Raw genomic sequence first — 27,243 nt, 5'->3', positions numbered from 1 at the left:
TATATTTGTTCATATCCTTTTTGTTGAGCTAGGGCCACTTTTCCTTGGTTAAGATTTAAATCATCTTCTCTTCAAGGTCAGGCACAGCATGTAACAGCAGTTGCTTCTCTCTGCTTCTAGGCTTGTTTCACTTTAAATAGCTTTTCTTAGTATTTTCTATTCCCCCCCCCCCCCGAAAGCCAGTTTGATTTTTGTATCTTCATTGAAAAGGTCAAGAAATAGTTTAACCTTTTTATGCTTGGTTTTAGAGTCTCTTTGATGTCTTCTCTACAGTAAGAGTTTATTTCTCTAGGAAGTAGATGCATTGTGTATAATAGTACAAAACGCCAATCAAGAACTAGTGCTTTGAATATAATGGTCTTCCTGGCTCTGTTTTGTTTTTTTAGGCCAAAGTTATGCACTTTTTCAAAAAAGTGTAACTCACAGTCTAAAACTGCAACTAAGTACTTAAGTGTTTCTGAAGTTCATTTATTAAGCTTACAGAGTGTTTGTGATGAAGTCCCATGGCCTTATCTTCCTTCTCACAGTCTTAGTTCTCTCCAATTTTAATGTTACAAACTACAGGGTATGTTGTGGGGAAAAAAATGATCATCATCACTGTCATCTGAATAATCTTTCAGACATGAATGGAATGCTGCAGTTGCAGATTTGTCTATTTAGTCATTTTCCTACTTAACATTAATAATAATGAAACGCAGCCCTTAAGGGCTTATTTAATTAGGGAAACCAAATAATTAATAGCATGAATGTTACTAGCAAATCCTTCCACTGACTTCTAATTTATGGTTAAAGGTGAATGTTTACTAATAGGTGTTTATAGATTGGTTTTAAAACTTGCTTTTAATAGATAATGCGTGCCAAGGTTAGTTCAAATGCAGGATAAGGGTTGTTTGCCTGAAAATTAAAAAAAAAAAAACCCAAACTGAAAAACAATGACAACAAAAACCTTAAGTGTCTGTCCCTCCCCCTTTCTCTTTTGGATTCTTGTATGTTTGTGTATTTTTCTGTAACAGAAGGCAGCAATATTTTACTGACTTGTCAAGTTTTCTAGGTAACTGGGCAAAATATATTATGTAAGCATCTAAAAATAAAGCCTTTTGGAGGTGTAAAGTTCTGGTGGCAAGTCTGGATTTGTCACACTTGACCACAAACATTCAATTACAGTCTGAATAAAAATTCATTTATCTTGACTGACTGTGGCACCCATTTCAAAAACACAGGAGTGAAATCACTGACCTTTGTTTTTATGTGTTTGAAGGTGTTGATACTTTTTTTTTTTGGGGGGGGGGGGGGGAGCACGCAACCCTCCTCATCAGCTTTGAAGGTACGAACCCAAGGCATTACCTTAGAACTGGTAACCTGACCTGGATGCTTAGATTTCCTTAAAATGTTATGCCATTGCTATTTAACCTGCACCCTGAAATTTCTTATCACTTAGGTCATATAACAACACTACCTTGAAAAAGTAAAAGCTGTAATTCCATTACAGGGTAGGGGAGTGGGTTGTTTTGTGTTTGTTTGCTGCATTTTCACACATTTTCTGTAATCATGCTAAAGTTCTATAGTGGAATTTGTGGAAGTATAGCTTGCAAAGGGAACTGTATCCCCCCATCCCAACACACACAAACTGGGATGAAGACAGCAGAGAAGAAAGCTGCTAAGAATTCAGGCACAGCATTGCTGTGGGATTTCCCAGTGAAAGACCTTCAGCTAACATTTGGCCTCTTCCTCAGTCTGGAAGTGACAGTGTAGTTTGTCAGCTCAGAGTACAGCAGTGATGCCTGAAGCAAAGTCTGTGCACAGCACAGGCTCCTATGAATACCAGCTGGTTCTTGTTTATTCTAGTGCCTTCTCATAGACTATGGATAAAGCACTCCAAGGTGCATCACCCACAGAAGCCCAAACCCCCATTAAACTGTGGGAGCATCAGTCACAGTGCAGATGGGGTACTGCTGCTCATTATAAGAAAAAATAGGTCTCCATCAAGAACAAGCGAGGTCTCAGTTCTTCCCTTCTCTCCCTAAAAAGCCTTTAAAATCCAGTATTTTGGGCATAACTAAAGAAAAATCCTTAGGCATAGTATGGTTTTGAAAAATTAGTACAGTCATTTCCTAGCAGAAGAAAGAGAAAGGAAGACAAACCTGAACTAAAGTCCTTAATACGAACACAGAATTTCTAGACACATGAAAGGTGTGAAGCTTGCTAAATATTTAGTAAGAGACTACTCTTAAGACTGGTTATATTCTAAGAGATACAAATTGAAGGTTGGATTAAATGGACATAAAGACAACAGAAAGGATGCTGGACACTYCTACATGCACATTCAAAGACAAATTTATAGCCCTGCAACAGATATGCCAGATAGTGGAAGGTGTGTAACCACTTGGAGTCATGTAGTGAAACCAGTTTGTTGGTCAGCAAAATCTTTTGGTTTTATTCTGAAATTAGATGTTTTCATTCTCAGCTCAGGGTGGCAAACAGTAGCAAGGTAACTGTGATTCTTTTTAGCAGTCTGCAAGGGCAGCAAGGAGGGAAGGAGCAACATCAGGCCCCTGGGAAGTTGAAGGGGATATTCCTAAAGCTAGCCAGAGCTGCAAACAGGCTTAGGTGATCTTACCCACCTAAATAAAAGGACACTGTTTAAGCAACTAGCCCTGCAGAAGTCTGATAACAGGACAGACAGCAGGGAAGGTATTCATTGCCTTTTGCSTATAGCCATATTCATCATTTGTCCGATTTTGCTTTGAAAAATACCCAGTCATATGAAAAATCAATATCAAACAAAGCAAGCTGTCTCACATTCCAAGAACCCACTTCAGTCTTTAAACCGCCAGCTTCCCTAATGCACCAGAGGGAACAGAAGTTCACATGCAAGCCTGCAGCCTTAGACTCTTACAAGGTTTTCTTCTTCACGCTTCAAAAAAATGAAGTTGATAACACAACACTTAGGGGTCTTTTTTGTATTTTTATAAAATTTGTAAAGATATCACAAAATTACACACACACAAAGCTAAATATGCACGTTTCAATGAAAAAGTGAAAGGACATATTTTAGGTCTATTACTTGTATATACAATTTCAATTCAAATTTACATTTGCATCATTTTCTTGGATAGTAAGAGCACAGATCAAATACAGGATACAGATGCGTAACTTCAGCACCTCTAAAAGATGCTACTTAAAACATTTGTATGTGTTAGTTCGTTTTCTGTTTCAATAGGCCACTCCTAAAAGGCTCATGTTTTTTTACTGAAACTGTACTAACAGCTGGGAAGGCCACTGCTAATATATGTTCATTTACAACACAAACATTCATAATTTGTTCCACTGAGATTCACAAGACAATGACTGAAAAAATTAATGGACTTGATTTGTAACAACTTCTGAAATCTGATACAAATTGAGAACTCCATATATGGCTGTTCAGTCAGGACACCTTTGAGGATTAAGGCATTGGTGTTAGACATAACTTCTAGTAAGTTAACTTTACAATTAACTGAAGGCTTTTCTGCAGTTAACTAATAACAAAAAGCTGAAGTTATTATTCTTACCTACCTTTGGAAGAGATAATTTATGCACTCAGTTCTTTTGAGTTTTCTAAATCAAAGTAATGAAGTTAATATGAAATTACAAGATACAAACATCCCTATCTTTCAGCTACAGAAATAAATTTGTATTCAAGTAACTTACATTCAGTGAAATTATTTTTAGACCTGTTTGAAATTATTTACTCTTAGCTAGAGCAATTTAAAAGTAGAATGTCATTCAAATATTGCAAAATAAAGCAAAAATACAAGTTTAAAAGGAATAGTCTCCCTCCAAACTAAATTTTATTAGTTGAAATAGGGGAAAAAAAATCTTTTAAGAAGTTATACCTCTGCTGTTAGAGTACTTTACAACCATAAAAAAATTCAAATCAAGAAACCTCTCAAAGTATTTTGGATAGTTTGCTATTTTAACAACCTGCACAAACTGCAGACACTGYATGTTAATTTAAGAGTGCACAATCAACAGATCCATTTTCCCCTGTATTTTACTGTTGCTTACGTTCATATTAAGAACCAGTACTGATGAAAGCGTCTGTAAAACTATGCCAGTTACATCCAAACTCCATACTTAAAATACTAACTATGGAGGCCCTGGAAAAAAAAAAAGAAACTAATGTCTTTAAATAGAATCCAGAAATGCAGTTTTATATAGCAGCACGTTCTTGTGTGCTTTTACACAAAAGATACGTACTTTTTAAAGTTACTTATTCAGAAGCAAACCAATCACATATATCCTTCCTTTACATTTAAAATTATATATATATAATCTTTGTGGCTTTGATAAAATACAAATAACGTGAAAATCTGGGTAGAGAAAGCACAGTAAATAAAATGGATATATCATACCTTTTTTAAGAAACATGAGCTGAAATGTAAGGCATCCCCAAAGTATTTTTTGCATATGTAAGGAATGCAGTTTTTGTAAACAGAAGCTTGAGGAAAGCAATACTGAAGACAAAGAATCTTCCCTAGGATCTTTCTGATGATCCCAAAACCAAGAACAACCCTCCCAAGGTAAGTGTTTTAGAACTTAATCTTGTGAAAGAGAAAAATGCAATCCTTTGTCTTCCCAGACATTTTTAATCACATATTAGATTGGTGCCCCTTGAAGATCTCCACATTAAAATAATGATGTAAAAGTTGATTCGCAAGGGCRCCAGCTTGCCTTAAGTCTATTTCTCTGGTATGTCACTTTCTATTGATTTTGTGGCAAGGTTGTTCTGGCATAGGCCGGCAATGGGCTCTTGTACGGTATTCCCACAGGTAACATTTCCCAGCGCATGGGACTGATGGGCTGCCGTGGGTTTAGCTGCAAGAAGCATTTTAGAAGAAGAATTAGACTGATGTCTGCGACGACCCACATCCTCACCTGTTGCAGCAGAGGATCTCTTTCTGCCACATTCTTCACTAACAGGAGGCTGAAAACAAACGTTGGTAGCTGGTTAAGATTTTTCTGTAAGACCAGGTATTTACCTTTCCACTTACTTAAAGCATCAAAAGAAGATGTTTTTCAATTAGGCCCTTAATTTGGCATGCAGCAAATAAAATCTCTGTGAGGACAACGGCCCTCTCAGTTCAGTAAAAAAACCTGCCTGCTGAACAATAACTATCTGCCAAATTCCTAAACATAGTAGTGTAGAAGGCATCTGTCTCACTAGGTGACAAATAAAGCTGTGTAGTGAGTAGAAAAATCCTTCCAAATCCACTTTTATTAGCATTTCATATTATTAAAACAGTAAAGACTTCCCTGATATATTTTTTGCTATTTACTGTATTTCATTAGACAATGAAAATGGATTAACATTTTTTATGTTCTCACCACCATACCTCAGCACCYACTTTAGTTTTCAAAAGAATGTCTAGAACAAAACAATGCCTTTTTCATTTGAATTTTTGTTTTAATCATACTAACTTTCTGGTGATTGACAGGATTTGTAAAGCCTTGTCTTTGTGAAATGAAGTAAGCTTCTGAAACTGGGTAGCCGGGTAGATGAGGGRAAAGCAGTGGATGTTGTCTACCTTGACTTCAGCAAGGCTTTTGACACTGTCTCCCATAACATCCTCATAGACAAGCTCAGGAAGTGTGGGCTAGATGAGTGGACAGTGAGGTGGATTGAGAACTGGCTGCATGGCAGAGCTCAGAGGGTTGTGATCAGCGGCGCAGAGTCTAGTTGGAGGCCTGTAGCTAGCGGTGTCCCCCAGGGGTCAGTACTGGGTCCAGACTTGTTCAATATCTTCCTTAATGCCTTGGATGAAGGGACAGAGTGCACCCTCAGCAAGTTTGCTGATGATACAAAACTGGGAGGAGTGGCTGATACACCAGAGGGCTGTGCTGCCATTCAGAGAGACCTGGAGAGRCTGGAGAGGTGGGCRGAGAGGAACCTCATGAAGTTCAACAAAGGCAAGTGCAGGGTCCTGCACCTGGGGAGGAATAACCCCATGCACCAGTACAGGTTGGGGGTTGACCTGCTGGAAAGCAGCTCTGCGGAGAAGGACCTGGGAGTGCTGGTGGACACCAAGTTAAGCATGAGGCAGCAATGTGCCCTTGTGGCCAAGAAGGCCAATGGTATCCTGGGGTGCATCAGGAAGAGTGTTGCCAGCAGGTCGAGGGAGGTGATTCTCCCCCTCTCCTCAGCCCTGGTGAGGCCCCATCTGGAGTACTGCGTCCAGTTCTGGGCTCCCCAGTACAAGAGGGATGTGGCACTACTGGAGCAAGTCCAGCGAAGGGCTACAAAGATGATTAGGGGACTGGAGCATCTCTCATATGAGGAAAGGCTGAGAGAGCTGGGCCTGTTCAGTCTGGAGAAGGCTGGGGGGGGGGGTCTTATCAATGTGTATAAATATCTGAAGGGAGGGTGTCAAGAGGATGGGACCAGACTCTTTTCAGTGGTGCCCAGTGACAGGACAAGGAGGCAACAGACACAAACTGCAACACAGGAAGGTCTGTCTGAACAAGAGAAAAAACTACTTTACTGTGATGGTAACAGAGCACTGGAACAGGTTGCCCAGAGAGGTTGTGGAGTCTCCATCTTTGGAGATATTCAAAAGCTGTCTGGACACAATCCTGGGCAATGTGCTCTAGGTGAYCCYGCTTGAGCAGGGGGGTTGGACTAGATGATCTCCAGAGGTCCCTTCCAACCTYGGCCATTCTGTGAAACGCTTTACCTTGCTGCAGTAACATTCACACAGCAAACAGTTCATTTAAAATGGGCCTTGAAACTTACATCAACTCTGAAGTCCTCCAGTTTCTTGAATTTACTGAGGTATTCTTGTAGTTTGGGATCAATGGCTGGAGTCTTGTACTGAGAGTATTTTAGATAAGCCCAAAATTTTTCCAGTCCATATAGCTGACCTAATAGCAGAAAAAGATGATTTTATAAAATTACAAAGTTGGGTTTAATTAAATACCTAATTGTTCACTGGTAACTACATATTTAAGAGAATTATAAGCTAAAAGGAACATGAAAAAACAAACTGATCTTGGTTGATCTTACATAACAAGTCAGTGCTAAAGACTTGGGATTACCTCTCAACTAAAGTTACTATGGTGTGAGCAATGACTGGCCTATGATAATTACCAGCTTCATAGTCCCTCTTTGTTTCTGCTTGGAAATCCTTGAAGATTTCTTGCCTGAATTTCTTCTCTAGGCCATAGCTGTAAAATCTAAACAAGCATTCCAATCCATACCTGCAAGAACAAATAAGTATGGAAAACTTATGCATACACTTGTAATTCCTCAAGAAGATGCAAATTTTCAGTCTTACTCCTTGCATTTATTAAGTGCCATAGTTTCATGCTTCCCCACTCACCGAAACACTTCCTTTTCCCATCAACTTTTATTAACCTATTGTTCTGAAACAGTTATAATAACCAAAACTGATTTATGAAAACTAGATTTCTCACAACAGTTTCAGCTTATGTACTATGCACACTATACACATATACAAAATGGAAGACAAATGCTTTCATGTTTCTGATATGTTTGTATACATGAATAGTTTCAATATAAAAACTGCCACAATGGGTCAGACCAAAGGTCAGTCTAATCCATCATCAGTGGCCAAAAATAGATGCATAGGGAAGAGACGTAAGGGCAGAGCTTGGTAATCTTTCAACCTCTCCAGGCTCACAGCCCAGGCTTCTGGCTCACTGTTAGTAACATGCCGGCTTTGGCTGCCCTGCTGTTGCTAGACCCCCCCCTTGGCACTCTGGCACACAATACTCAACAGCAAGGAGCTTCACAGCTCCAGCACTTCAGCAAAAATGACCTCCCGTTGTTTGTTTTGAATCTGGCTTGTCCTAGCTTCATTTCATGCCCATCAGCTCTTGTAACAGACAGTAAACAATTGATCTCAATATACCCTGCTCTCCAGGCTGCTGTCTTACACACCTAAATCATTCACTCCTGACGTCACCTCTCCTCTAAGCTGAGAAGCCTTAGCTAACTTCATTATACTTTATACAGAAGCTGGTCCCTATCCTTCATCAGCTTGGTTGCCATACTCAGAACTTTTTCCAACTCTACCCATACTTTGAAGTGAGGAAAGGCACTGAAAACTGTTGCTAAAAGTTCATCACTCTCCCTTATTACTGGTTCCCTTCCACTTCTGCACCCAATGCTTTGCAAAGTAATCTGAATTCTTAGCAGGTCAGTACAAGTATGTAGTCTGACTTGGGCAGCCAGGTGAAGATAAACAAAAAAAAGAAACCAGAAATGCTTTTCTAAGTAAGCTGGCCCAGGCAGAATGTTGTTTTGCTATGACTCTCAGTACCTAAGCTACCTGCTAAATTTCTGTATAATGTTGAATTGTATCACACACAAGTGCACCTTTAATTCTATTTGATTGCTGATTTCATTCAGTCAAAGGATGACGGACAGTATTATGAACATATGAAATAAAGTGAAATTGGGAACCTCTAAAGTCATGGTTTGACCTAGATAATCAATACAGCTTTGAGGAACATTTGATTTGGAGAATTTCCATGTATTAGTTCCAATTTCCTATAAAAAAAAGCTGAAGTCCTGTGGGGTCTAAAAATCATTCCTAGGCTCTCATAATGAAATCTGCCAGGTCTAGAACTACATGTACCTTCTTTTCCTGAAAGTGAGAATTGGACTGGATTGAGAAAAATGTGTGTTATTTTTACTACACTGGGCAACACATAGGCAGCATCTGTCAAAAACCAAAGACTTAAGGGTTTTTTTGCTTTTGTTTTTTAATTTTTTGTACCTTGTGTTGGCTTGCTCTAAAGTCCATCACTGAACAATCCCTTGCAAATTTGCTAAACTTCCATTCCATACCACCCACTTATCAGATGGTATCGTTTTTTCTCATTTTTAATGACAGCCCGATGTGCTAGTGGCATTTATTTGAAACACTGTTCTGAAAGATCAAATAGACAAAAAACAATATTTTTTCTGGAAGAATCTAGATCAACTTCCCTTTAGTATACCATGCCCTATACTTTTGGCAAAGATAGGGCCATAAAAATGAATATAGCTAGGACCTCCTTCTGTTCTACAGCTCATCTGCTGTCATCTTAGTCCCCTAAGAGCTTTCTGAAATTTCTCCTGGTAAACGTATCCTTGGATGATTACAGAGCATAAACACAGCTCTGAACAGAGATACAAAAATTTTATTTAAGCCACCTCTGCAACCTGGGGACCATTACTACGCATTCTCAGGAAACATATCCAAACTTCAGGCCTCAGTTGGCATTCAAAATGTTGAGCTACCTTGTCTCTTTGGTCAAGAGAAATAGAGGGGAAAGAAAAAGGAACAGTGGGTGGAAAGAGGGAAGAAAAATGACAGAGCTAAATGGGAAGTAATAATTTTCATTTTGGTCATTTTTCCAGTATTTTTGGAAGGCAAGCAGCTTTTTGAACAAGTCTAATGAGGTTAGGAATCTCCTGACTTACAGAAGTAAAATCTTACAGGTACAGTAGAGTTGACTTGTCACAATCAACAAGTCGAAGTTGTCATACAGCTCTGATTTCATAGAATTTAAGGCAAATTATAAGTAAGGAAATATTACATGTTCAGCTATTTATCTGCAAAGGATAAATATATAAAAACCAGATTTTTGGTATTAAAATAACTTGCGGAGACTACTGTTTTGAAGATGCTATAGAGTCAAAGCTAATACTAAAAACCATTCACTTCAGATATAAATAAACTTCATAATGATTAGTAAGAACTCAAATGGTTCTTAACTTCCAGTAAAAAATTAATACCTGTAGTGTTCTTTTGCATCATCCAGAGCAAGTTGTCTGAATTCTTCATACATCTTCTTGTTAAAGTGATCTCTGAGAAAAAAGGACCAGAAACGAAAAAGTGTGTTCATTTCTTGGGAATGGCCAATTCCCAACCGTTTCCTTTCTGAAGAAAAAAACAAAACAAAACATAAAGCTATTTTTAATTTTATAAGTTGAATTTTTTTCAAATGCTTTTTCATTAGTAGTACACACACAAGCTCTTCAAGTAGTGCAAGTTTAAACTTTCCAAAAATATTTTAATATTTTAATAATAATTTCAGGTTTGAAATTAAGTTTGATACTTAATAAAGTAGCTCCTCTTAAGTACACTATTTGTCTAACCACAAATATTAATGCAGAAAAGGTTGTTGCAAAGTGCTGAAGGTTTTGAATACTGTCAGGGAATTTGAAGTTATATGGAAAGCAGGGTTCATAAAATATAAAAGTAAGTTTTGTTATCCTTTCTTAGAAAAAAATTAAGAATGAGGACCAATACAGAGAAAACTAATATCAGGTAACAGGTGATAACTTCCAGCTAAAATTTTAGGAAATGCATCTCGTGTCTTACCCATTAGACATCTTCGACGGTATTTGTGGTACACCTGTTGCGTAAAGCCATTTTCCTTTAACAGTTCATGGGAAGGATGCTGAAACTTTGGAAGAGAATTTGGGGTACACTCGTAACCTCCTGCTAATGGAGCTACTTCTGAAGGTGAAGCATTGGAACTGCTGAAGATAAAACAAACATTTCTGTCCTATAAACACTGTGTTTCTTCAGAATCAATGTTTTCAACCATTCTGCTCTACACATGAGCTATCAGAAGAGTGTAATCTTCTGATAGCTACTACAATGTGTGCCTGGGTTCCCAGTCATCCTTTTGAGGGTGCGCCTCAAGAAAATCAATTTCTGTGCTAATGTTTCAAAAAACAGGCAGTTTTGGATGATGATAATTAAACGTTACTGTAATGCATGATTTTACAAGACTACTTAGAGGCAAAGGAAGTCACTGAAGTGAACATCAGTACCTCAAGTAATATTAATGCTATTACATCATAAATCAACAAAGAACACTGAGTATAGTCGAGTTAGCATACTTCCAAATGGCCTTATATTCTTTTCATTCTCTTGATATCTTAAGTTTTCTTCTTTGGCCTGTTTGTATTTCCTCCATCACTGTTTCTTGCTTCCATTGTATTTATAAAATTATTATTATAGTCAATTTCTCCATTAGCGGTAAGAACTAATTACCTTGCAAAAAAATTTCTATGACCAGAAGGAAAAAAAAAAAAAAAAATTACCTCACAGAGGCAGTTCTTGGCCTGTGGTCTCTGGAATCCATCACCCAACCAACATGACATTCTAATGGTGGGTTTGTACTGTGTCGTGTTTTTCTTTTTCTTGGAGTCTAAGAAAATAAATTAAGTATTTATTTCCCTATCTTGATTTCACTCATTTCTCCCTCTCAAAACAAAGATCTAAAAGTTTTATATTGTATATTACAGCTTATGAAGTCACAAAACTCCAGCTTCATAACCTAAAGATTAACCTTATCTAACAAATTCAAAAGCTTTAGACATTACACTTTTTCCACCATGGACTCTTAAGAAATGTTACAGACAAAACTCAGATATCATTTTGTAGAAATAAAAAAAGAACGAATATGGTAAATGGTCTGAAGATAAAACAACAATAACAAAAAAGAATTTGTTTCTTTTTTGCCTTTTCTTTCTTGTCACATTATCTGAACAGACAGAAGAGTTTTACAGGCTTACATTTTATGCTTTTAAAAAAACATTAAAGTTTTTGTGTTTACCTTTACGTCAATGGATCTTGCCTCTTTAACAACAGGATAGAACCTTGGTGTTTTGCTGGGATCCTGTAACCGGGGGGTGCGAGGTGTCCGTGGGGTGAATGCGGGATGAACGTGGGGAGAGTCTGGAACTGCTGTTGGCAGTGATCGAGCCAGTGGTGCTGCTGGAGGTRCTTCAACACCAACCAGTTTACAAGCCTGCTCATCTGTTAAATCTGCAAGTGGGAAAGAAGAAAAATAAATAAATAAAAGGAAAAAAGAAAAAAGCAAACTATGAGAATGCACACCAAAAAAAMCCCAAAACAAAACCACACATCCCCCCACAACCATACCTCACTCGCTTTCAATTAGCATTTAAAAGACATAAAATCTCTGAAAGAGATTTGCCAACATTGATAATCTAATATCAGTATGAATTTAAAAACTTTGTTTCTAAAAGCTTCCATTAAATCAACTCACCGAAAAATATCTACTTAAAAAAGGATTAATAGTCACCACCCATAAACTTTCCTACTTCTAGGCTAGATCCAACTCCTGCCTGATCACTATGTTCAATTTACTAAAATGGTTTTGTTAAGTAAACGAAGGATTCCCAAGGTTTAGAGAAAAAGCCTTTAATATTAGAGATAGCTAGGAAAGGTTAGGCTGCAGTATTACAGAAATAGCAGTGAATCAGTGACAACAGAAGCAGGGGGAAAATAGCATAAACCTGAGAAAAGCTTTCTAAAAAAATAGTGAAAAAAACTGATGACATTCCTTCAGAGCTTCTATAAATACTTATTTATAAAAGAAACATTGGTAGAATTAAAATACATCATCACTGATGCATGCTGGCTGCTGTCTTTCATACTGTTTCTCCTGAGCTTAACTCAGTGTTGTCTTTCAGTGCAGTGACAGCCAACTGTGTCTTACCCATTCTGCATGCCATTCAAAATTTGCTCACACATTATTATTTTGATAATTGTGATTATAAAATGTATTTTAAAACCTGCAACAAAAGGCCTATAAATCCAGTCATAGCAGCACTTTTTCCTAAGCATTAATATATATTTAAAAGCTTTACTAATTTTAGTCTTAAGATTTACCTGTTTATTTTTCAAGGTAATCCTGATAATTTTAAGAATTTGCTCTTCTTTCCTTTAAGAGCCAATTACTCCTCCCATAGTACGCAACACACCAGTAAAACCTTTCCTTGCTTAGACCTAACTGCAAAAGGCAAATATTTCCCTACTACCAACTGCTCCCACCTCTACAAAGCAACACACCATCCCCAGAGTTTTCCGGCCCCCTGGCCGGGGCAGAAGCACCCCCCGGCCCCCTCTTCTGCTCCCCCCCCGACGATCACTTCCAGCCTCTGGGGCTCAGCACGGCCCCACAGACGGTTGTGGCAGCAGGCCTGAGGGGAGCAGGAGCAGAAAGTTTCAAAGTTTTTAAAAGAAACTTAAGATTTCAGAAGCCTAAGCTCCCCTAATATTTAGTCTCCTAAAGGCCTGCATCGCTTTAGGTCAACTACATCCTTCCCAAGAAGAGAACCGAATCAACAAAAGTACTTGGCATACAAGCAGTACAGGTGGACTGCTCAAAATGATGCAATAAATGTTTCAGGATGCCTTTGTCCAAACATTTAAATCCTCCTCTTACCAGCTTCTCTGTTTTTCAGTTTTATAAATTCTTGTGTATTTACAATAGCAAAGTAATGGAAAATAAACATTTGTGAGAAAGTGTAACTACACTCTTGCTTTTCTGGGAGGTGGTGGGGCCTTATTTTTAAACTATTGTAAAGGCATTACAGCATACATCCTAGTAAATGTTGATAGCACTTAAGAAATATGTCAAAAGATAAGATTTGGACATTGTGACTTATCAGGAATGTTATGATACAAGTAGAAAATTCTTCTCATCTCGCTTCCTCCTCTCCCTGTTCTCCATAAATATACTGGTATCTAGAAAACGTTTCATAACTACTACTTTACACATTGTAATGATAAGTTACACAAAAGGCACCTGATGTTGATATCCAGTAACAACAAAACAGAGGAACACTGCCTATTGATACTCACACATATCCTGCAAAGTACTGAAAGGAATTTGTATCAGCTGTCCTCTAATGCAATGGAAACTACAATACTGATAAACAACTGACAATTTTGCAAAGAAAAAGCTCCTCAGACTGCTGACAGAACCCAAATTAAAACAGTACAAAAGGCAGAAAAGTTAAAAAAAAATATATGAAATGTTTCTTTATTTCTGGGATTCTAAAGATCAAATACATATCGTTTACCTTTCTGTAACTTTGAGGGCACTGGAGGAACTTCTTGGGTTGGATCAGCAATCGGCTCGGGTGCAAGATTATCAAATTCTTCCTTACTAATGAGATTTAGTTTCTTAAAGTTTTCAATCTCTTGCTGAATTAGAGAAGACAAATTGTAAACACAAAGCATGATAAGGGGAATGGCTGAATTTTGTAAAAGAAAAAAAAGCAAGCTGGAATTCACACACAACTAACCATATACACAGCCAGTACAGATTTCTTGCAACTTTTAAAGAAGATGGAAGGAGTCCTTAGCACACATTTTAAAAAAGCTGTCATAAACAACATAGTATATAACTTTCTAATACAATTTAGACTGCATTAGCTATAAGAAACAATTATGCCAACAAATGGGCAAGTGGAAGCAGATGAGGCCATCTACATGCGATTTTTCATAGAAGACTGAGACCCTGCCCCTTGCAAGACCTCTGCCAAGTCCAAAACCATCTTCCTTCTGCAGCGAGCATGCCAAGGAAGGTGCTACCAATTTCGGAGAGCAGAAGGAGATGCCTCCCTTCATTCCTCAGCCAACATCAAAAGAAAAGCCAGTACATGTAAATAAAGTGCTCAGCTATATTTTTTTAAACTTAACTTTTTTTTTAACTCAAACTGGGAAAGAGCTGAATTTTCCAAGATGAATGGCAGCATCTCAAATCATTCATGTCCCTACCCAAGTGAAAGTGTGGGGTGGGATGTATGTGCACATGCAGTGTGCATGAAAAATCTTGTTTAAATCATGGTCAAGAACATCACACCACCACACACATACACACAAAAATATTTTCTCTTGCTAGGTACTATTGCCCACTGTCCTCTTCCGGTTTGCTGTTTTTCTCTTGGGCAGCTTCCTTTGTAATAAAAACTCCACATTTTGAATTCTACCTTTATTTCTTGTCCCTATTCTCAACATTTCTGTCTTTGTCTGCTCCTTTTTGTACCCACATGTTCCACTGTCCTTTAAACTACTTTCCCTTTTTCCCCTACAACCCACCACTGTCCTTATGCACAAAGCCCCTTCCCCATACCACTTACTGTTTAGAAAACTTTGTATTTCTGTACACTTAGTATATGATAGCRATACAGTGGTGCTGTCTACAAAACTGCCACTCTGTGGGTTCACTCGCACAAAAGACATTATTTTTAATAAACGAAGAGCAGTGAGTGACAGGACTGCAGAATTCTCCAGAGGCCCTGTACCTACAAAGTGCTGAAGTTTACTAACCTGCTGCCAATTTTACAGCTGCTTGGTATAAAAATCACATAAAGCTGTCAATCTCCTCTCAAAGTTTTGAAAGCCTCAAAGTTACAGGCCTGTATACAGGCTAGGAATTAAAAGGATTTCTATAATAAGACAAGATGTGTAATCTGAAATTTCATTTACTCACAGAGCTATCATTCTGACAAGCTACAAGGTGAACAAAACCTGAAAATAACACAGTAACTTTTAAGGAGTTTATCTTCCTCTTTTTTATCTTATCCCCCAAATATGCCCCCTTTCCAATATCAGGGATTTGCAAATACTATTAAACAAGCTATTCTTAGAACAAGAAAATACTGAAAAAGTTGAACTATCGCCAAACCATTAATTTTTTTTTTTTTTTTTTAATATTCATTCACTGGTTTTGGTCTGAATCTGTGACAGAATGAAAATTTGCTAGTTCTACTTTCAACTGCTTACAATATCATCAAAATAAAGAGAATTCAATAGACACCTAAATTCAACTACTGCTGTCAACTTTCTTTCAAAAATTTGTAGCAAATACAAATACACCTAAGATAACTGAAGTTAATTTTAGAATACATTTGGACATGGTTTTAAGGCATGGTTTAAGATCAAAAATTAAGATAATTACCTTCATAGTAGTGTCATTTTCACTCTGTTCCATCCACAAATCCTGTTCATAATAATATAAACCATCATTAATAACTTTAGCAAGTTCTGATGTAATTTTTGCACGGGATACATGGTTGCCAGTACGATCGCCACCAGGATGTTTTCTCATATATGGTGGTGTCTGTGTTACAATCAAAATCTTGTTTATGTCCTGATCATCAATTTCATAATCTGAATCGCTGTCTGACCAATCAGTAAATTTATTCTTACGACCTTGAATTTGTTCCATCTCTTCATCAAACAAAAAATCAAGTTCCTCTTGTTCTTGTTCTTCTGAAGGTGGGGGTGGCTGTTGTTGATTTGATGTTTGATCAGGTGTAGGAACACATTCCTAAATAAGAAAAGGGGATGCATTTTATATTTGGATAGTGAAATTACCCAAATGGGAGACAAATGGAACATTATAGGACATTTCAAATAAATGAATGTATGGGAATTAGAAACAATATAGCCACTTTCAAATATTTATTAAGCTTACAAAGGAGTAAATTACTGTTCTAAGTAATTCTACCAAAAGCTTTTAGGACAATTCTCAACACACATGACAATAGATTTTTCAATAATGAACAGGTTCAGCTGTCCCTCAGCACGAAAAAAAGATGTATTTCCTTTTCACTTTACTGAGTCTTGGATCAGGACTTTAAATGCACCTAATTATTCTAAGTCTGGATAGAGTGAGAACTGAACACACTAACTGTATTGCACTATTAAGCATCACAGATAYTACAGTGTGAAAGACATTTTACAGTATATCCCAAAAGTAGGCAAACAATAGAAAAGATTTTGCATTTTAATTTAAACATAATCAAAAGKTGTTTGATTTTACCTTTGGTTTGACCGTGGATGGACGATGCTTCTTTTTCACTTCTATCCAAGGTTCAGAGTCCAAATCAGGCAAACTTGTAGACAATCCTTTAGACATTGTCTGAAAATTACTTGTGTCAGTGTTTTCCTTTGGACTCAGTGGGCTGCCCGTTCTTGGAGAACTTGGTGCAGACTCTAACATTGGAAGACAGTAGTTCAGTTCCTCTTTTTTATTGCTCCATTATTTTTTCCTATAACTGCAGCTACCATTCTTCTATCTCCATAGTTAAATCTAACATTGATCAGCAGAATTTTTTTTTCATTTTTAGGAAATTACTTCTTACTGTTCACTCAACATTTTAGGGAAAGATCAGTTTTTGGGAACTTATTTACATGAGAAGTGTCTCAAACAGTCTGAGAGAAATTATCCGTTATTCAGAAGACAAGAATAGCATCATAAAGGACGTTTGCTCCACACCACCCTCCAACTCTATGGATGGGTGCCTAACTTGGTCTGCATTCTTCCCATTTACTTCCTGCCAACAGTGGGGTTTTTTTGTTCGTTTGTCTGTTTTAAGATTTACTTGCCAAGGATTGTCAGCAAACAAAGCCATCTCCCTATTAATAATATGAATGAAATCCCCATCCAAAACCAGGATGCACCAAATAGAGAGTTAACTTTCAGCTGCTACCAAAATGAACACAATTTTATGACTAACTTAAAACAACTAATCATATTATATTAACAATAAAGGATTGTAATCCATCATATCCTATTCCGGAGAATGCTCACAGCCATAAAAGACATTTTTATCTACTGTCACATCAGCCACATGAACTGGCAATTGCAAGGCTGACAGTTGTATCAGCTGAATAAAGCATAACCAAATGTACAGCGTGTGCTAGGAAATCAGTATCATGAACATCATTTCCTAAGTTAGACACACATCCCTAAACTTATGTTTCTATAAAATAAAATCCTTTACCAGTATGCGAGCCAAAAATTTGGCCTGGTATGAATTCTGGACAGTTGATGAGCTGAGAAAAGTCAGTCCGTGGCAGATTACGTGGAGGAGGACCTGGAATTGGCCACTTTTCTGGATCAACCCTTTTCCTTATCTTCTGATCCACAATTTCAACTTCCGTACTGTCCTGTAGGGCCTGTGTCATAAGCATATTACAACTGTAAAATGTTACATATCCAGCACCATTCTCTCCACGGACACAAGATAATCATCTCTTTACACAGTAATTCAGAAAGGAATCTGAACTTCTGTGCTTGTTCCCCCAAATCACTCYCCGTTCTTTGCAATACAAGTGTAGCTTAGCTTTTCCTTCCTAAGACATCCATTCAAAAAATTTTCACTGGATCAAGTATCGCCCCCCCCCCCCAATTTTCAATCTCTTCCTTGTGTCAGGGCACCAAACCCCTTTCCCTCACCTTCCTAGCCATATTGCTGCCTCTCCAAATCAAACATCAACCCCTGCATTCCTCTTCCTTTTTCTCCTTTGTTCTAAAGCAGGCTAACAGCCCCAATGCAAGTATTCATCCTGTCTGATGTTACACAGAGACCGATACAGAAAGTAAGATCCTGAGACACTCCACACTGGGACATGCCAAAGATCATAGGGAGAAAGAAGAGTTTATCCTTCTTCAGAGCAAAGAATTGCTCACTAGTCAGCACAGTGCATGTGAGGACTTCTAGTCTAACAAGGATATATGCATTTCTGAAGTAGCAAGGGAACTCTTACATTAAGAAAGACATTTTAGACTGTCTCTTAGATAAGGAGGAAACAAATAGTTTCATGGTCAAAAATGAAATTTGCTTGGACTTGCTAAAAGACTTCATAGGGGAAACTGGGTATAAAATCTAACATACACTTAAACAGTAAGTCCAAGAGTGATCCAAGATCAGTACTCTGGGGTTGCTCGTGACAGTGTTTTCTGGGGGGGTAGCTCCACCTTTCCAGGGGGGCCACTGCTGACAGAAGCTACTATCTCCACTAATTCATTTAATTCATTCAGTAATGCCAAGCACACTGTATTATGCAGTGAACAGAAGAGTGCCTTTATTATGCCTTTATCAGCACTTTATCCTGTACACCTTTATCAAGGTGCACATACAAACACCTTGCGTGAGTGTCAAAGACCACACTTCTCTCAACTTCTGGCAGTTTTTCCCTCAGATTCAAAACAGGATCCTGAAAAGTGCAGCAGTGAGTAGAACTTATTCTATACACTGGCACATATCAGGATTCTTAAAAGAAAAACAAAGTAAACTTAGTGTAGTATACTAAATTAATGGCCCTGTAATCTTTCAGATATAGCTTTCAGTTTATTTACAAGCATGAATGGAAGAACAGACATCTATAATGGCTGCCCTTTACCATCTCTTCCTTTTGTAGCCTCTCTCAGAATGTTTAGAAAAAATAAAAGAAAGCACTTCCTGTAGCATTCTGCCCACAGTTCCAGTAAAACAGGAAGAAATACATTAAAAAAAACAAAAACAAACTTTTCCATTTACAGCCTATTTAGTGGATTCTTGTCATTGCAAACAAATTTTTCTTGACAGACTTACCATTAAATTTAAGTGACAGCACAAAATTAAACTAAGCAAATTTCTACATGCATACTTTTGAATTACTTTACCTCCAAAATGAGCGCAGCATTTGTAGTCAAAGCTTGCACCCGATGGAAGCCAGCAATCAATGAAATGGGCAAAAATCCTTGTTGGTCCATCTTTCTCCTCAGAAAGAAGTCTCTTTCCAAATTTTCTGTGCTGAAATAGTACTCACTGGAGAGAGATACATGCAAATATGAGCCTACTATAGGTTGAAGAAGATCCTAAAATAGTAACCTAGATATTCCTTGTTAAAGTTCTCCATTTAAACTGAGCATGCTTTGTTATCAACAAAAGTGTTCTTTCAACAGGTTTGTTATTATAGGAAAGAGTTACAGAACAGCATGCGTACTCAGTATGTTAGCAGTGACTTATGATCCTGTATCAACATTCGCATATATGAACTGCATAAGGAAAAACTATGCTCAATTTATCTTTCACCCCTCACCCTCCTTTACTTACATGAACAGAAGGAAACAATATTCTCTTAGCCTCCATATAAATGAAGGACAGCTACTGCTTACAGTCAGAGTGTAAGTTACTTCTCACATAGTGGTATCAGTGCACCTTCACCTTGAGCTATATATTTTCTTTTCCTGGTTTCCAGTACATTAGAAGGTTTGAACATCCTATCTGAGTTTTGAGGCACATATGCATTCTGAATCATACTTAAAGCATGCTTGTGGGAAGATAAGAAAACAAAAATAACTAATTTTGTATTTTTCATGAAACTTGGCCAAAAGGGACAACAGTTCATGGAGAAAAGTAAAGTCTAAAAAAATAAATTATATTTAGCAGATAAAGAAGAGGACCACTTCAGGAATCTGACAATATCACAGAAAGAGAGAGATGAGGGACAAAGAAGTAACAGAAAGGCAAATCTTCTTAAACAACAAAGCTGAAGTTACAGAAAGGCAAATCTTAAACAATGAAGTTGCTGTATGAAATGGTCCTGGTGTCAAGATGTTTCGTACTAAGTGAAGCAAAACAGAAAGGAATTCAAATCATGATCTGTCATACAAAGCAACGGAACCAGAAGACATCCTATGAAAAGGAACGGAAAAACAATTTGACTATGATGACTAAAAACTAGGCCTTTCAAAGTTTGCACATCATACCATGAGTTTGCATATTAAATCCAATACTACTCCCTGTCAGGTTCAGAAAAACACAGGCAGTAAGGAATTTAATGAAGATCAATTAAAATTCCATGGCAAAGAAATAGGTGTAGTGCATAATAAGAGAAGAGAGCATCAAAACGCTGAGGAAAAGAAAGAAAGAAAAAAAAAAGACATGCAAATATAAATGAAGTTAATTTTAATTTCAAAGCATAAAATGCTAAGAGTCTCCACTGAAGTTGGGCTCAAGGACAAAGCTATCAAAAGGAGAGCACTGTGATGCCATCATTGACCCAAGGAGAAGCTTGATACTGTTCCTCTCTAAAACTTTTGGTAGCTAAAGAAATTTGAAGCAAAAGCTCTCGATAAGAAATTCTCAGCTCCAAAATAGAATGAATACAAAAGCCTCAAAGTTGGACAATAAGACATATGACAAATGAAACCACTCCTGGTAAATCGGAGCAACCAGAGAAGAGAATAAGGCTTTCAGAGAATTAAGCTCCTATTCAGAGCTAAGTAAACTGATCAGTGAAGCAACTACGCACAAAGAGGAGCCAGGTTTCTTTCAAGAATACTCTATATACTGTTCTGAAATGCTATGTTCCTCTTCCTCTCCCAGTCTAGAAGATAAACAAGTACAAAAGCCATATACCAACACTTTGCTAATGCTACCTTTACAATTATTCAGTAAAGGTAAAACCTTGTAATGATTCACCTAGTTAAAAACTCCAYAAACAGGAATGGATAATGACTGAACTTGACTCAAACTGCCTCATCTGATGTCCATCACTCTAGAGAAAGGAATTTGAAAGACCATTAATGATAAATGAAGACAACGCACAAGTTTGCTCCACGTAGAGGGACAAATCTGAAACCTCCCCAGTGTTTTTTCTTTCTCATTTTCCCCAGTCTTTTAACTTATTTTTTAATTGATGCAGACTTGAATGCACAACTAGAGTTTATTTTGTTTTGTTTGTTTTTTAAGAAGATGAATTCAATAGAGTTCTACTCTATTGTGTATGTATGTTACAAACTGAAGAGTTCCTAAGCACTGAGACACTTTTCAGGCCAACTATTTCAAACTGTAACTAAAAGCATTGAAGATATTTTTAAGTGTAATACAAATATTCCTCTTTCTTCACATATCAAAAGCTGGTTCTTGGGACAAAAACTGCTTGACAGTGTCTTGCTTACTGTAATTACAAATCAATTCAGTTGGATGCAGTTTCCAAGATTTTTCCTATTAAGCTGGTAAACAGTTCTAAAATTCATCAATACACTAGGACTCAGAACAATCTTACTCCTCTAACATATCCTCATTTATCTTGGACTCTGTAAGGAACTCTGAGAGCTAGCAGTTCTATGTAGCTTTATTTTGTATTTGCTTTCTTCTTTGACATATTCACTTCAATATTTTATAACCAAATTATGAAAGACAGACAAAACCATCTCCTTTTTGAAGCTAGTAATAGGCAACTGATGAATAAACTTGGTTTCCCATCACTTTCTTAATGTGATAAAAGAAGTGACTAGGTAACAAAACCACCATTTTTTCAAAAGGAGTATAAAAACTGTGAAGTTATGTTCTAAACCTGCTCAAGAATCTCTCTCGTGAAAAGCAAACTACATAATCCAAGCATCTTAGGAGTCTCCATCAGATAAGCAACCAATGACTCTGTGTAACCAGCCATGCTAAGTCTTTTATTGACACCTGCCAACCTCTTGTTGCTAAAATAAAATACAAATATAATCAGAAGTCAGATGTGACCAATGCTGTAACTGACATTTTCTCAGCAGAGGGGGACATCATCATGTCCTACCTTAGAAGGTCTGGATTCTACACTGCATGCCCAGAAATCTGGCCAACAGTGGAGTGTCTGTGCTCCTCCCTCACTTGTCTGAGGACAGTGCAGGCCGATTATCCTGACATGGGGGTACATGTCCACTGTCAGGTCTCATAGGGGCCTGGCAGCAAGAGTAACAAAAAAGACTGCAATAGAAGTTTTGAAGTTGATAGCCACATGTCAGATACTTTCTGCCCTTAAAGAGGCTTTTTTCTTCCTTTTGCGTCAACTGTAACAAAAGAAGCAAGAATAAAATAATCAAGTTGCTTTATGGAATACAAGGGCAATAAAAAACCACCACAAAGGCATCACAGAAATGCCACTGCAAGTACAGAAGATGAAACATCTGCCAGTGGTGGAAACTGTCTTTTTAAAATGAGCTAGTGGGTTCCAGGCCCTTTTTTGACACGCCTCATGGTGATAATCAGTCTTCTAGATGTTTTCTCATTCCCTCATGGTGTACACGAGAAAGCAAATATTTCAGATTATTGAAAAATCAAGTATCATTGCAAAACTTTTCCCTTTCAGTTAGCTGTTTCAGGTGAAGCACTCTGAAAACATAAAACTAACAAGACTTCTCAAAGTGAAATTGAGAGCAAATAAGGGAAACCTCTAGCTACATTACCCAGAAAAGAGCTTTACAGGCAAACAGACTAACWGTACTCAAAAACACAAGCATATCCAATCTCAGCCACATGACAACATAAAAAGAGGGCTAGGTACCATAAATAAAGCAGGTATATGAATTAGAGCCAGACTACAGCACAAGATGCAGAACAGCTTCCTTAAAATTTCTACTTCCCAATCACCCATTTTTTCCACCTCCGTAGTGAATAAATTCAGACAGACATATACTGGTAATAGCCAAATCAAAAAGTTAAATTGAAGTGTCTTAATCTTCATCAGTATATGGATGATAACGATTAAACACTGTTTGAAATAAGTTATTTTATCTTAAATGGATCTCTTTAAAAATATATGTACATTAAGCAGTCTACTTACATTTGACGTTTAATATATTCTTTGAGAAGTGCTTCATCCACAGAATACATTTGCACTCCTGTTCCATCATCATAATAATACATCATACTAGTGTTAAGCTCAGGTTGAAATGGTTGGTCAGTTCTTTCACCATATAGTTCCTGACAACCAACTGAATATTCAAAGTTTACTTCAAAATAAAGAAGAAAACAGAATAAAAATGATTAAAAATATTGAAGTTCAGCATACAAATATTTTAAGATACACACATGATACACACTGCTACTTACTGTTGGAATTCAGCATCTGATTTCAAAATATCTCAAGCTACTTAACTACATAAAGTAACAGGATATAGTTTTTGAGACAACTCCTATTTCACGTGTAAACCTTAATATTAAATAGTTTTAAAATTTTTGCTAAACACCTACTTCTTTGCATACTTCTAGGGTTTCCTCTGCCTCGTCCTCTTCCTCTGCCTCGTCCTCTTCCTCTGCCCCTGGAGGACCCTCGAACACTGCCACCCTCACTTCTCACGCTGCACACTTCGTCATGATCATCTCTCTTGTCTCTATCACGACACCAATCTTTAAGACAAAAAAGCATAATACTTGCAATCATAATTAAATATCACAGTATAACTGAGTAATCTCATATTTATTCCTGGGTATTAACCATAAAACATTCCACAGAAAAGCATACATCACTTTTTGGATGTTCAGAAAGGCTGAAGGAAATGACACTGCAGAATATATGATTAGCCTCAAAGCGTCCCTCAAGGACTACTGTTGTATTTAAGCCTGAAACAAGTTTTTTTTATTTACTGCTCTTTGGAAACATTGGCTGTTTAGAGATTTTACACTCTTTCACACTGGAACTAGTCTTGAATCACTACAGCCTTGAGGCAGAGTTCATTCTACAAGTTTCCATTCATTTGATCATAGAATTCCTGAGAAATATATTCTGGAGAAAAGTGATGCACTAGTAAAAATTTCCAGTCCCCTTTCTACCCCTCGCATGCCCAGATCAAACCTATGTACCAATATTCCTAAAATGATATCACAAATCTGATCTCAGTAGTGTCTAGCACCAATTATTATGCTGAGCAAACACTTAAATTGTTAATGCATATTGCAATTCTAAAACTGAAATGCAAATATATAAACAAAAGAGCTACACACAGACTAAGATTTCTGCCTTCTGACAAACAGCATTCAGAACATCCAAAGATGTTATTTTACCATACAGAATTATTCAGAAGCAGTACCAGCTGTTGCCCATTTCCCCCTCCATTGTGCTAGTGATTACTTTTGGTGGGACCATGCTGAGAAACAAGACCCACAACTGATGGAATTGGTCCAACTTAAAGGAAAAAACAACATCAGGAGAATTGCCAAAACAAAATTCAGTGAAGTTCCATAAGCAATTGCGCTGGTAGCAACAAGCTGTGGGAACAGGAGTAGAGCAGGACAAAGCAGGCATGTTATGAAGGTATTACCATAACTTTCTGCACTGTGAAACTGTGGCCCAAGACACAGCGGGTAGCTATGAGGAGAAAAATACAAGGCTCTGGTTCAGAGCATCAGCACACACTGTAAAGATAGACTGTTCCCAAGCTCAGTTACTCAGCAGAATCAAGAACCGAGACATTACAACTCTGACAAGTTTGTTAAGAGGTTCAAAAAAATCTGATAGTAAGTATTTAAACACAGCTTTCTAATGGAACATTTATTTATTAAACTACAATACAATTTATTTATTTATATATGTAGGTCATTGGCAAATACTGACGCTAGCTTTTCTAGTGTTGGCAAAGTCAAGTTTCAACACGAACAGCCAATCTAATGCCTACTTATGTGGTATTATCCATGAGGGTGGTGGAACAGGGAGGGAAGAGCATCATAGCACTTTCAGCATATCTGGTCCCTACTATGCTTTGTTTGAGCTGACACTAATGTTCAATCAACAAGTTTCAAGTTACCCTTCATTTGCCATAATTAAGAAGAACCAAAGAGATTGAAAACTACTTACTTCTCATCTCATTACATCTGTTGTTATGAGATACTATTAACTTGTTTGTTTCCAGCTGAGATCTTGAGCTAGTTCGAGAGCCTGGTCCTTCTTGACTATCTGGCTTTACATCATCCAAATGAAGTGGCACCCATTTCTGCCTGTTACCTTAAAAAAATAAATATTGCTCTTAACTGTAGGATTACTTGAGGATTCAGCTCTCTAAAAGATTCTAGATAATTCTTCTTCTAAAACTAGTAACAGTTTATGTCCAAAAGTTTTAAACTTCTCCCAGTTTCTACGTCAAAATTTTAAGATATCACAAATGACTAAACAATAAGAAATACAGTAAACAAGAACATCTCAAACTGAAAGATAACTTTACCTGAGCTTTACACACACTAACTGAAGGTGAGCTTTTTTATTTTAATGTATTTTCAAATGTAAGCTCCATTACCAGGAATTTACAGCCATTTAAGTGTCAAATATATATGTGCGTGTGTGTATATATTTGACACTTAAATGGCTGTAAATTCCTGGTAATGGAGCTTACATTTGAAAATACATTTTTTTTWATATATATACACACACATATAGTAAATTCGTTACTTACATAAATAATCTCACATCTTGCATATGAAATGTAAAGGTGAAAATCAACACACCAGGTTAACCACTAAAACAAAGATTTCAATCACAGACCATGAACATCTTCCTGAGAGCTCATTTAGTGGTACAATATTTTTATCTCAAGATACTCGGATTAAATTCATTCATGTATAACAAAAAAACTACCAAAGCTCTATTTTGTTGTAGGCTGACCTAAAGTATCTACTGACCATAATCTTAATGATGATGCTTGCTATTCTATACTTCATAGGTATTGTAGGTGCCATACTTTTTGTAGCCATGAAATATAATAAATGCATAAAATGTGTTAGCCACAGTGGGGGGGAAAACAGCTTATATTCCTGAGCTGTTTGACTTGTAAATTTCAACTTAGATTGAAAAAATTAAAAGCTACATTGATTAAGCAATACAGAATTTTTCTTAAAAACAACCAAAAAACAAAAAACACACACATAGCAAGATTAACAAATCTGAACAACAAAGATCTTTAGTACCTGAAGAAACATGGGCAGTGAAACACAAAACAAACAGCTGATGGCAGCTTTATCTTAAACTATCCAGTCTCCTCAAGTTCATTGACCAAATAAGATACAAAGTTTGATTCCTATTTTTAATATGACAGATTGAATAAGGAGGAAATGAAGACCTTAGCTTAGTTTTTAAGAGATCTCTTTAATGTGCAAGTTAGCAGTAAAATATTAAAATTAAAATGATGACATGGTAACAAAAATATACTTTAAAAAATAACTTAAATGAACACAGTGCAATTTATTTAGTAGAATAAAGAGGTGGAAGGCAGTAATGGTTTGAACTACTATGCTAAAATTTTCCAGAGTTTGTCTGTCAGAGCTCCACATCACATCAGCAGGACATGAGCTGCTTTTTCCCCAGAACTTCCTATTTGATTAAACGCAACACTCCAAAATCTAAGAAAGGAAGCCAGTTTTAAGCTTCCTAATACAAAACAAAATATCCGGTTATCATGTAGAAAATGGAAAACAAAAAGTTTCATCAAGTCATTCAACTGGAATTAATGTAACTGTATCACTGCTGTAGTACTGCATTATACATAGCACCCAGACTGACCTTTTTTCCTTTGATTATTAGTTTGAGCTTCATCTTTGCTAATACTGTCTCCTGGACCATCTGGCTTTGCCTCCAGGTTGTCTTTGATTTCATTATTGCTTTTTCTATCAGATTTCTCCTCCTTTTCTTTTCTGTTTATTGGCTTCTTACTGTGGTTTGTGGTCTTACTCTGCAAAAGATGCTGATAATTATTTCTGATTGTATTCCTGATGACAGCAAAAGTTACAAAGTCCCTTTACCTATTAAAAATGCCTTGCCTTTATTATCAGTTCATCTCAACCTCTTCAAGAGGGTGAGCTTTCAGAACTGTGTTGCTTTGTAAAGCCTC

The 27,243-nt window shown here is 37.0% G+C and overlaps 1 protein-coding gene across 13 annotated transcripts in view; it reads right to left on the bottom strand.

Annotated features, from left to right (window-relative positions):
• Positions 1 to 3,011: 3,011 nt before the first annotated feature.
• LARP1B (La ribonucleoprotein domain family member 1B) overlaps positions 3,012 to 27,243 on the bottom strand; it is a 35,774-nt gene continuing 11,542 nt past the window's right edge. For 3 of the 13 annotated variants that reach the window (XM_026073638.1, XM_026073647.1, XM_026073643.1), the window contains exons 4-19: positions 26,916 to 27,096; positions 25,221 to 25,367; positions 23,621 to 23,776; positions 23,211 to 23,379; positions 19,276 to 19,420; positions 17,612 to 17,786; positions 16,648 to 16,820; positions 15,781 to 16,152; positions 13,898 to 14,021; positions 11,620 to 11,831; positions 11,105 to 11,211; positions 10,374 to 10,534; positions 9,785 to 9,929; positions 7,127 to 7,236; positions 6,773 to 6,900; positions 3,012 to 4,966 (exon numbers count right to left, since the gene is read on the bottom strand). In XM_026073638.1, coding sequence (XP_025929423.1) covers positions 4,721 to 4,966; positions 6,773 to 6,900; positions 7,127 to 7,236; positions 9,785 to 9,929; positions 10,374 to 10,534; positions 11,105 to 11,211; positions 11,620 to 11,831; positions 13,898 to 14,021; positions 15,781 to 16,152; positions 16,648 to 16,820; positions 17,612 to 17,786; positions 19,276 to 19,420; positions 23,211 to 23,379; positions 23,621 to 23,776; positions 25,221 to 25,367; positions 26,916 to 27,096 — 2,751 coding nt within the window. In that variant the 3' untranslated portion in view covers positions 3,012 to 4,720. Of the gene's footprint in view, positions 4,967 to 6,772; positions 6,901 to 7,126; positions 7,237 to 8,801; positions 8,934 to 9,784; positions 9,930 to 10,373; positions 10,535 to 11,104; positions 11,212 to 11,619; positions 11,832 to 13,897; positions 14,022 to 15,780; positions 16,153 to 16,647; positions 16,821 to 17,611; positions 17,787 to 19,275; positions 19,421 to 19,708; positions 19,926 to 22,184; positions 22,434 to 23,210; positions 23,380 to 23,620; positions 23,777 to 25,220; positions 25,368 to 26,915; positions 27,097 to 27,243 lie in introns of those variants that run through there. The other 10 variants (XM_026073640.1, XM_026073644.1, XM_026073642.1 and 7 more) reach the window with 9 other exon arrangements.

Source organism: Apteryx rowi, unplaced genomic scaffold (genome assembly GCF_003343035.1).
Source record: "Apteryx rowi isolate R43461 unplaced genomic scaffold, aptRow1 scaffold_371, whole genome shotgun sequence".
Classification (NCBI taxonomy): domain Eukaryota; kingdom Metazoa; phylum Chordata; class Aves; order Apterygiformes; family Apterygidae; genus Apteryx; species Apteryx rowi.
Note: the sequence above shows the minus strand (reverse complement) of the source record. Positions and strands in the feature narration are given on the sequence as shown.